At 49.5% G+C, this 10942-nt stretch overlaps 1 protein-coding gene across 2 annotated transcripts; it reads left to right on the top strand.

The window, feature by feature from the left end:
* The first annotated feature begins 25 nt into the window (after positions 1–25).
* On the top strand, positions 26–10511 carry ptpn18 (protein tyrosine phosphatase non-receptor type 18). 2 transcript variants are annotated; one of them, XM_028011002.1, is made up of 16 exons: positions 26–750; positions 2824–2932; positions 3052–3128; positions 3206–3301; positions 5196–5234; positions 5357–5425; positions 5502–5561; positions 5629–5771; positions 6102–6168; positions 6404–6481; positions 6763–6855; positions 7776–7828; positions 8528–8644; positions 9315–9487; positions 9570–9647; positions 10123–10511. In XM_028011002.1, exons 1-16 carry the CDS (start codon positions 688–690, stop codon positions 10194–10196), a joined length of 1389 nt encoding a protein of 462 aa, XP_027866803.1. In that variant the 5' UTR covers positions 26–687; the 3' UTR covers positions 10197–10511. The 2 variants fall into 2 exon arrangements, with proteins under 2 accessions (XP_027866803.1, XP_027866802.1); XM_028011001.1 differs by having other exon boundaries at positions 5499–5561.
* The last annotated feature ends 431 nt before the right edge of the window (positions 10512–10942 follow it).

Below are 10942 nucleotides of genomic sequence, written 5' to 3'. Positions count from 1 at the left end.
AGTGTTAGCCCCGCCCACTAACAATGAGAAATTCAGTTTGCTAGAAATAGCTAACATATTTACTTTATATCACTACAGGCTTTGAACATGTAATGACAAATTAAAATTATCATTCAAATTTCAGCTAAATTCATAATTGAATCAATGATAGAATTTCCTGATAAATTTGAAATGGGTAAATTAGCTGATTGTATCTTGGAGATTTCTTAAAATGGTGACATTAATTTACATCTTTGGTGCTTTTTCTCATGTTTTTATTAGATTGTTGTGTTTTTGGCCGCTGGCCTCTCGGTTCTTCTTCATGGTAGTTTCTGCCGTCTGGCTTCTTCTTTCTCTTCTCCTCTGAAAGGTTTGCAGTAGTTTTCTGTCTGCCGGTGTTTGGCTGAAAGGTCTGTTTCCGTTTGCCGTCGTTAAGGAGGGTTCTGGTTCTGCAACTGGCCCGGTTCTGACCGGCTGCAGGTGAAAACGTGGCTCCACAGTGAGAGAGCAGCTGTGTGTTTCCTCCTGCGATGAAGTGACACAATAACAGCCAGTGAGGTAATCAGTCCGGAGCGGTTTGTTTCATTCAGGTTCCTCACTTCCTGGTTGTGAGCTGAGAGAGGAGCTAAATTATTAACTGACGGTTAAAGTCAGAGGCAGAACTGAGACGCAGTCAGAGTGAGAGTGAGCTGCCGACCGGAGCCGGCCATGGATCTCCTGCTGTCTGCCCTGAGGGCCGTGGACCCGGCCGCCGTGGAGCGGGAGTACCAGGTCAGTGTCACCGCTGGGAAACGGTTTTAACTCCCAACGGCAGCACCGCCGGGCCTGGAGCGCCAGGGAGACGGTTTGTTCTCTTCCTGCTCGCCTCAGAGGGAAACTTTCCTGGAAAAAGCTGCCAGTGTTTCAGCGTTTCTCTGAGCCGGTTATTCAAACCAGCAGAAAGCTGCTGCTGGCTTCATTTGGTTAAACTATGCAGGCACTTTCTAAACATTTCACTGTTTCACTGCCTAGTCGTTCAGGTTGGGGTTCCACCAGGAACCGTTCTGGGTTCCCTGGGATTTCTGCAGTATTTACAGGAAGGTGTGGAAACTCCTAGAGGATTAAAGCTGAATTAAAATCTACTGACTTATCAGTTTATCACAGAAACCTCCGCACACATCTTCTGCAGCTACATCCTGCTGGGGGTCAGAGGTCAGGGGTCGGGGAAGAGGCGCGGTACAACCAGCATGCTGCTGGAGGAGTACCTGGAGAGAAACACACAGGCTCAGGGAGAACGACTTGGCCGGAATTCAAACCAACAACCTTCCTACTACCAGGCAAAGCGGAAACACAAGCAGGTACCAGCCAGGGGTCAAAGGTCAGCAGAAAGTCTCTACCTGAAGAGGAGGAACTGACAGGTGAAGCTCTGCTTTGTCTTCCTCTGCTGCTTCCAGCTCAACACCCCACAGCATGATACCACCTCTACCAACTCTCTATTCTTCTTCAGAGGCTCTCTGGGGACCGGAGAGCCGGCAGCAGAGAGAAACCCTTCTGACTCCTTGCAGTCTGACCTCTGACCTCCTGGAAGTCCTCCTTTAGCCGTCTGTAGATGAGAAGCCATCATGTCGAGTTCAGCAGATCTGAGATCTGAACCAGCAACCTTTAAACACAGAGATGTTTCTGTCCTGTCCCATCTTTAGACGAGCTTGTCCTCAGTCTCACCACATCCCCTGTTGCCGCGGCGACTTGTTTGTTCAGAGGTTGGCTAGCTAACCGCTAACAGCGCCGTGGTTTTAACACTCACAGTGTCGCTCTGCTATTCCTCTGCTTCACACGTCTGAACTCATCACAGCGACCAGAGAAACTTTCTAACAACTTGAATCCAACTTGAATCCAAACTGGATCCAGATTGGACTGGTTTGGACTGAACAGACAGAACCCACAGCAGTTCATGATTCATCCAATCAAATCATGGAACCAGAGCCTGTGGCTGCAGAACAGGCTCACAGCACCATCCCTCCTCCACCGTGCCTGAAAGTCAGAGGTCAAGGGTCGGGGTATGTTGACTTGGGCTTTCTCCAGCCGTAATTCTGCACACGACGGTCAAACCTTCATCAGAGTGAGAGGTTCTGGTTTTACTTCCTGTGACCCAAAACCACTCCACAGCGTCAAGCGACTCGGAGCGGCTGTTGAGTTCTAGCAGATCTGATTGGATCAGGTTGGTCCCTTTCAGTCCTACTGGTCCCCATTGGTCCCTACTGGTCCACATTACTCCGTATTGGTCCCTACTGGTCCACATTGGTCCCTGTTGGTTCGGAGGTTCTGACTCCCTGAACCGGGTTTCTGCTTCTGGTTTCTGAGCCACAGGAAGTTCTGCTTCCTCGTTCGGTTTCTGCCGGTTCATTGTGAACCGGTCATACAGGAGGGGAACCAGTTCTGTTCCCAGTTCTGCTCCCAGCTCTGACCAGATGGTCCCAGTCCCTTACTGGACCCTTCAGTGTTTATTGGTCCTGACTGATCTTTGCTAGCGCAACACGTAGCAGAGTTTATAAATCTCACTGGTAATGCTCTTTCCAGTAAACTAAGTCCCAGGTAAGAAAACCAGTTTGAAATACTTGGTTAATTAAACAACAATCAATTCAGTTACAAATCAGAGTAAAAATGACAAAAATAAAACATGATTTAAAGAACAAAAAACAAATAATAAAGGGAAGCAATTATTAAAAAACAAAGATCAGAGAAAATCTTTAATGAAAATGTTCAGAAATCAGTTCACACACCTGGATCTGTTACACACCTGACCTACCTGCTGCCTGTGTGTGTGTGTGTGTGTTTGTGTGTGTGTTTGTGTGTGTGTGCGTGCAGGTGGTGCGTTCCCAGTCGCTCCAGTTAAAGAAAGATCACAGTTTGACCACAGAGGTTGGATCCCTAAAGGAGAACGCCAAGAAGAACCGATATAAGGACATCCTACCATGTATAAAGACGCTGTCCCTCCGTCCTCGTCGTCTCTTTTCTCTGCCCAGTAGAAGTGTGTTGTATTTTCCTGCTCAGCTCTAACGCCTCTCTGCCCTTTGACCCCGTCTCTCCATCCAGATGATCAGACCCGGGTGGTTCTGTCTCTGCAGACTTCAGGTTCTGACTCCGACTACATCAACGCCAGCTTCGTCCAGGTGATGCAGCTCACCACTCAGGTGTCTCCTGCTGCTGTGAGAAATCTCTCGTTGTAACAGCACTGTTTGTCCTGCAGGGGGCGACAGGTGACTGCAGATACATCGCCTCCCAGGCTCCCCTCAGTTCCACTCTGACTGACTTCTGGAGGATGATCTGGCAGCACAAAATCAAGGTCAGCATACTAGCAGGAAGAGCGGATCCCCAGGAAGTAGTCTGGTCCCCAGCTCCAACATGGCGCTCCTCCTTCAGTTAGAGGAAACTGTTGCAGAGAAGTTAATTATTCGCCAGCTGAACTGGTTCTGGTTCCTGTCAGAGAGCAGTTTGGCCTCTGACCCCGTACCAAAGCCACAGGACCAATCAGAAGGAAGATGAAACTGATGTGTTCAGCAGAGTTCATAACACCTGCACACACATTCTGGGACCTGGTGCTCCAGGGGTCAAAGGGCACTGCCGGCTGGTTGGTGCAGTCACAGTTTCAAGATGAACCTATTTCAGATCAAACCTGAAAAACGAACCAGAAATTAGACTGAGACAAAAAGCTTCATCATCGCCTTCCTCCTGATCTCAAGGAGCATAAAACAATAAAACAACTTCTATAAGATTTATTAGAATGTATTTCCTAATTTAAGCTCAGAGCTGCACTTTAGGGTGCATTCAGACCGGATAGTCCGATTAGGAACTAAATTGCAACATCTGTTACATTTTCAGAACTCTAGTTCTCATTCACACTGCAGTGAGTCAAACAAACTAAAACTAACTGAAAACCTGTTCCCCCTGTGGGGGCGCTGCACCAAGAACTACTGAAGGAATCGACACAAAACCTCTGAAGAAGAGCAGCAACTTCCTTCTTCTCAAAAAGTAAACAAAAAGGAGCAGTGTCACATTTTAGCGGTTGTAGGATTTCTTCATTGATCTCCATTACTAGTCTGGACATCGTCTGTTAGCCGCTAATGCTAGCGGCCTGTTAGCCGCTAATGCTAGCGGCGCTCCTGTCCACTAAACCAGGCTGTTCCAACGCGGGATGAGCAGGAATCACAAAATGATCTCAGCGCCTTTATTTCTTACCCGATTTCTATAAATATGGCTTAAATTAAAGCAGAGAAATTTGCTGATGTTTGTAAGTTTTCTCCCTGGATATAAATCTATAAACAGTTTGGTTTCTGTCAAGATGCAAGAGAAGACTAAGCAAATTCCTCCATCCTATTCGATGATTATGTTTAAACAAACGAGGCAATTGGTTCAGTTTTTATCATTTATTACAGGTTTAAAAATAACAGCAGTGGGGCGTGCCGTGGTGGCTTAGCGGTTAGCGCGACCCGTATTTGGAGGCCTTGAGTCCTAGTCGCGGGTTCGACTCCCGGACCCGACGACATTTGCCGCATGTCTTCCCCCGCTTCCTGTCAGCCTGCTGTCATAAGGGACACTAGAGCCACAAAAAGACCCCTGGAGGGGTAAAAAAAAAATCACAGCAGCTGCAGAGCGCCACGGCAACGGGACAATAAGCTGATAAAAAGTTGTAAAACAACCTAAACCATTTATATTCTGCTTTTCCTTGCTTAGTGTCGGCATGCAGACCTGTTGACATGACAACATCTTCTTTAACCCGCAGAGCAGAGAGCAATAAATGACCAGAATGTCCAGAACTGTTTCTAGTCAGGTTGCATTCAGACAGGTTTTCTACCGTTTTAGAGTTCACTTCACTTAGAGTTCAACCGGACCCAGACCGAGGTTTATAGGCGGATCAAAGTTTGGTTTTTTAGTCCGTTTAGGAATTCAAATTTGCATTCAGACCTCCCCAAAAACTCGAACTTTCTGATTCAGGAATCTAATCCTGGTTGGTCTGAATGCAGCCTAAATCATCTCCTGGTGGCGGCCATTGCAGCAGGGAGAGAAGGCCACTGATTGGCTGATAGACCAATAACTTCTACATCTGACAGACTCGTTTAGCCACCAGGAAGGTTAACCAACATTAGGACAGCAGCTTTACCTGCCAGAGACAGTTCACCTGCTGCACCTGTCCACATTTGTCCTCAGGGGTCAGACTAACTTCTGGCTCTGTGTTTCAGGTCATAGTCATGGCCTGCAGGGAGATCGAGATGGGAAAGGTATCGTTTCATTTTCTTATTTTTATTCAAATTATTTCAAATGTTAATTTTTTTTTCCTGTTGAGACATTTACGGCTGATGTGTATAAAACATGAGACAGAGGTTTGGTTCTGGTTCTGCAGAGGAAATGTGAGTGCTACTGGGCAGCTCCTCATCAGTCTGCGGCGTTTGGACCTTTCACCGTCACCACGGTAACGGCCCGGTCCTCTACGTCCTCCGCGTCCTGCGGGCCGAATGTGACGTGTTGTTCCTCTGAACGTCCAGCAGGTGGAGTCACGGCCCAACCAGGACGTGGTGGTGCGAACCCTGGTGGTCTGCTACCAGCAGGTAGGCGCTCACCTTGCTGGCCCCCGGCTCAGGTTACACCTTCCTCGCTCCTCTTCCTCTCCCGCAGGACGTCCACTCGCTGGTCCAGTTCCAGTACCTGTCCTGGCCGGACCACGACGTCCCCTATGAGACAACCGGGATTCTGGACCTGCTGGACCGAGCCAGGAGCAGCCAGGGAGCCGAACGCTCTCCTGTCCTGGTCCACTGCAGGTACACAGAGAGACAGACAGACAGAGACATAGTGAGACGTTGTGTTGTCCTCTGATCAGTGCTAAACTTCATATCATCTCTGCAGCTTGTTTGTGCCAACAGGCTGATCACAGGTCAGCTGGTCATTAACATTCAACAAGACACACACACACACACACACGCACACACACACACACACACACACACACACACACACACACACAGAGCAGGAGGCTGTGAATATGCAGCAGGTAACACCTGCTATCGATGGCACAATGGACATGATCATCTGCTAAGTGTGTGTCTCTGTGTGTGTGTGTGTGTGTGTGTGTGTGTGTGTGTGTGTTTCAGTGCAGGCTGTGGGAGGACAGGAGTCATCTGCGCTCTGGACTACATCCATGACCTTCTGGTTACCAAGGTAACCCATGACAACAGAGCAGGCTTCCCCCAGCAGGAGCCCAGCTGGTCGGTGACATCACTTCCAGGAGGTCAGACAGAGGTCAGAGGGAAAAACCTGGAAGTTTTGTCACCGACCACCTGGACTCCATCCCATAGTTTACCTGGAGGAGACCTGTGAGCTTCATCACATGGTTCTAGTTCTGGTTCTGGTTCTGCAAGGCTTCAGAATGGTGACGGTTTCTTCCGTCCTGCAGAAGATCACCAAGGACTTCAGCGTCCTGGACCTCGTCCTGGAGCTGCGGAGACAGAGACCCTCGGCAGTCCAGACCAAGGTAGGACTCCACGTCGGTTCTGGTCAGCAGCAGCATCTCCCTGACGAGAACGTCCGGACCCGTCTTCAGGTGTCCTAAATGGCACTGGGACGTCTTCGCTCCCTTCAGGTCTCGGTTGTCTCCAGCTGTCTCTCCTGGGATGGCTCGGTCCAGAGCTGGACAGCCGGGTCTGGGAGTTGGACCGGGCCTGAAGGCAGCAGACGGCCCGGCCCAGACCACGGCCCCACCTCCACCAGCAGAGGCGACCCAGGGAGTGTTTCTGACTGCGGTTGTGTTTCCAGGACCAGTACGGGTTCATCTTCAGCGCAGCCGCCGGCATGTTGGAGCGTTTCCTGCAGACGCCTGAGGACCCGCTCTACAGCAACCTGCCGGAGGTAACGCCGCCGCCGCCGCCCTCTGGGCTCTACCGCTCAACAAATAGATTCTAGTGTGCAACGCTGGAGGAAGTCCTCTCAAAGCACTGCAGAAAGAGGAAGTGGTGTACTGACTTCCTGTATGAAAATTAGAGCAGCAGCTTGACAACAAGCGGCTGAGATCACAGACAGAATCGGGGTCCAGGAGGACGGCGGCCGATCGCTTGATCTGCTCTCCCCTGATAGCTTGATGACTCAGCCGGGCTCAGGTCTCCTCTTCGCTTGACTCTTCAGCTGATCGGGGTTGAATATCTTCTCCTTCCCCGTTCAGACAGGAAACTCTGTCAAAGAGCCGGCGTGGCTTCGCACCGTTCGGTCTGATAGGCCAAAGGTAATAACAGTTTTATTCAAACTCAGATACCAACTGATGTCTTTGTGGAGCGTCGGTTCATTAATGAGGGCGACCGGCGGCTGGAGGCGGACCCTACTGAGGGCTGCCGCCTCCTGACCTCTTGACCCCTCTGCCTGCTCCTTCAGCATGAACCTCTGACCCAGATGGAGACGGTGGAGTTTCCTTCAGTCTGAATTTGTCTACTCAGAGGTCCCGCTACAGCACTTCAGTCTGACTTTGACTAGGCCATCTTGCAGCAGCTGCACTTTCATTGGTCTGCAGAGGAGACTCTGTGACGCCCGGCGGCTGAAACGTGAGCCGACCCTGATCCGTGTTGTCAGGCGTTTCACATGAAAGTCTTGTTCTTCCTCCAGATGCTAATCAGAAAACATCTGGATGAGATTCATGTTTTTGTTTCTGGAACAAATGGTTTTTCAATGAGGCAGTTTTGCAGAACCTTCCAGGACCTTCCAGGACCTTCCAGAACCTTCCAGGACCTTCCAGAACCTTCCAGAACCCTGCACTGATTCAAATCGTTTCCTGTCTACAGGTGAAAAAACGAGAGAAGAAAACCTCAGCAGCTGCATCTTCATCCGTCAACAGGTAGAAACCAGTTTGTGTATTTAGGTGTGTGTGCGTGTGTGTTGGGGTGTGTGTGTTTAGGTGTGTGTGTGTGTGTGTGTTTAGGTGTGTGTGTGTGTGTTTAGGTGTGTGTGTGCTCCTGCGCTCCACAGAGACAGACAGGATGTTTCACCCCAAGGTGTTGAATTAACACTTTCTCACCTCTTCTGTTCGTCGCTATCCCACCATCTCCATATGTTGCCATGTTACCGTGGCAACCAGGCACAGGAGGAGGAGGAGGAGGAAGGTCAATAAAAGATGGAATTAGGAATCGAGGAGCGCTGGAGAGGAGAAAGGGAATTAGGCAGGTCTTCCTTAAGAGGAAATTTAGCATAACCATGACGACCACACAGCTGGATGAGGAAGTGGAGAGCAGATGAACTTCCTGTAGAAACGTAAATATTCAGCTGGTGGAGATTCTCTGATCAGAAGACGATGAACCATCAGATCCTCCATGATGGTTACTGGTTACTGGTTACTGGCTGGTGGATCCAGGTTGAATATATTCTGGAGTTTATGGTACTGAAGTCAGTTTCAGAACCAGAACCAGTGATTGAACCCGGATCCTCTTAACTAAAGAACATCTTTGCTGCGTTTATGTCCTAATGTTGGAGCTCTAAGGCGCCAGTCTGTCCTCGTCCCGGTCCGTTTGTCTCTGACCCGTCTTCTGTCTGTCCACAGTTCATCCGCCATGAATGACACCTACGCTGTGGTCAACAAGGCCAAGCAGCCGCACCGGACCACATCAGAACCGTCCTACTCCTCCGTGGTCACGCCCAGGTCCAACCCAGGAACCAGGTAGACGTCCGGTCCAGCACCCAGAACCTCAGACCCAGTCGGTTCCACGGACCTGCAGTCCTCGTACTGTTTGACGGTTCCCTGCAGGACCAGGACTGAGGTTCTGGTCCGGTTGCAGTCCATGGATGGAAGTGTCTCCATGCGGTCTGCAGGGAGCGAAAGGTTAAAGTTCAGTGCTGGTAAAGCTGCGGCCTCCAGGTCCTTTGGACCAATGAAACCAAAGATTTTCAAAGTGGGGGGGCTGCAGTGCTCTAGGAGGCCACCGGGGGCGCCGAGGGAGAACTGAGATGGAAAAAAGGTCAAAAATAAGATTTAATCCACCAGGTTTTTTAATCTAACCTAGTCCTTATTATGAAATCTAAGTTTAAATAAATAAAATGTTATTTTTCCACTCAGATTTTTCTGTTTGGCTGCCAGTCTAATTCAGATGCTGTAGCTCCCCAAGCTCCGCTAGCTTGAGGAGCTACAGCATCCTCGAAGCAGAAGGTTAGAGGAGCATTTATGCTAAGCTAATGTAAAAATTGCTGAATCATGAATAAAAGTGAGGAAAATGTTCCAGAAGTTAATGTTTTTTTTGCAAAGGTAGTAGCATGGTGTGTTGCTTGCAGTTAGTACCGGGAGGGCATGGAAACGTTTCCTCCATCTTTAATCAGCTCCTTCCTCCTTCCAGAACCCTGCCGCCATCCCATCACTATGACAACGACTTCAGCGCAGCGTCTGCAGCTCCCATCTACAGCACTGTGAAGCCCAAGGTCAAGCTGCTGACCTCGCTCCCCTCAGCCTCGCCCATTTATGACATGGCCGCCCCGACCAATCAGAGGGAGGACCTTCACCTGGTGCCAGGTCAGTCCCTGCGGCGGCGGCGGCGGCCAGGTGTCTGCAGGGGCGGGGCTGAAGGCGTGACCATGTGACTTGTGTTTCCCAGCAGAACCAGATAACGACTATGAAGACGTTTCCTCTCCTGCCTCAGATGTCAGCAGCTTCTTCACACCTGGAGGCATCGGTCAGTTCACCTGGAGCAGATGGGCTCTGTGGCTCACCTGCTGCTCAGCGCGCACGGACAAACTTTACACAGATCTTGTGTTTTCAGATTCTCTCTGCTTGGCTGCAGTTGCCACTAAGCGTGTTAAGCAGCGCCCTGTGCTTCTCAGTGACATTGTTGTCGTTAAGCAGATGTTTGTTGCCATGGTTTCTCTGTTTTTCTCTCTTTCTGCAGGTGTAGAAACAGATCAGGCTGTTATCTTCAGTCCTCTCCTCTTTTCTTTCTTCTCACATTAGAATTGGTTTCTCATTAAGTTATTTATATTTATATAAACTGAATTAGGCACCCGGTTTATTTTGTAGATAACTCGACTGCTTTTAGTCTGTGCCTCGCGTCGCACAGTCAGGAGAAATACATGAAGTGTTTTTGTCTTCAGGAATTAGACGGTGCCGTTGGGTTTCTAGTAAAAGTAGCGTTTTGTTCTGGTTTCTGTCAGGTTTTAACTGTCGCATCCAGAAGCCGAAAGGACCCAGAGATCCTCCAGCGGCCTGGGGGCGGATGGAGAGGTGAACTGGTTGAACTGGACCGGTTACCCATCTGGAATCACTCCAAACAGCCGGAGTGGTCAGCATTTAGCCGACCGACTTCACTGTGATTTGTTCAGTTACTGTAATCTTCTCAACACTCTGATAAGTTCTTGTTTTAAAATTAGCCAAAGAGCTTCAATTTGTTCATGATTTAACTGAAATATATCAAATTTAACTAAGCTAAATTTTTATCTAATTTGCCTGGAGATTATCTGCAGAATTTGTACACAGAGTTTTTGGCTCATAATTCAAAATATTTTCCGATGTGGCTTCAGCTTCAATAAAAACGGTAACAGCATCTGTGGTGTGTACTTCTATAGATCTGTGTCAGATCAGACAGCTTGACCTGTGGTTGCTCCGACTGTACTGAGGAGCCGCTGGCTAAGGGCGCTACGTTGGCTAAGGACGCTACGTCGGCTAAGGGCGCTACGCTGGCTAAGGGCGCTACGCTGACTAAGGGATTTACGCTGGCTAAGGACGCTATGTTGGCTAAGGACGCTACGTTGGCTAAGGACACTACGTCGGCTAAGGGCGCTACGCTGGCTAAGGACGCTATGCTGACTAAGGGTGTTACGCTGGCTAAGGACGCTACGTCGGCTAAGGAAGCTACGTCGGCTAAGGGCGCTACGCTGGCTAAGGGCGCTACGCTGACTATGGGCGTTACGCTGGCTAAGGACGCTATGTTGGCTAAGGACGCTACGTTGGCTAAGGGCGCTACGCTGACTAAGG

Source organism: Xiphophorus couchianus, chromosome 24 (genome assembly GCF_001444195.1).
Source record: "Xiphophorus couchianus chromosome 24, X_couchianus-1.0, whole genome shotgun sequence".
Classification (NCBI taxonomy): domain Eukaryota; kingdom Metazoa; phylum Chordata; class Actinopteri; order Cyprinodontiformes; family Poeciliidae; genus Xiphophorus; species Xiphophorus couchianus.
Note: the sequence above shows the minus strand (reverse complement) of the source record. Positions and strands in the feature narration are given on the sequence as shown.

Excerpts from the sequence above, each read along its gene's own strand:
- ptpn18 (XM_028011001.1), top strand. The coding sequence starts at position 688 with ATGGATCTCCTGCTGTCTGCCCTGAGGGCCGTGGACCCGGCCGCCGTG. Across the intron at positions 6,482-6,762 it reads CCTCGGCAGTCCAGACCAAG|GACCAGTACGGGTTCATCTT; the intron begins GTAGGACTCCAC and ends TTGTGTTTCCAG. Across the intron at positions 7,829-8,527 it reads GCATCTTCATCCGTCAACAG|TTCATCCGCCATGAATGACA; the intron begins GTAGAAACCAGT and ends GTCTGTCCACAG.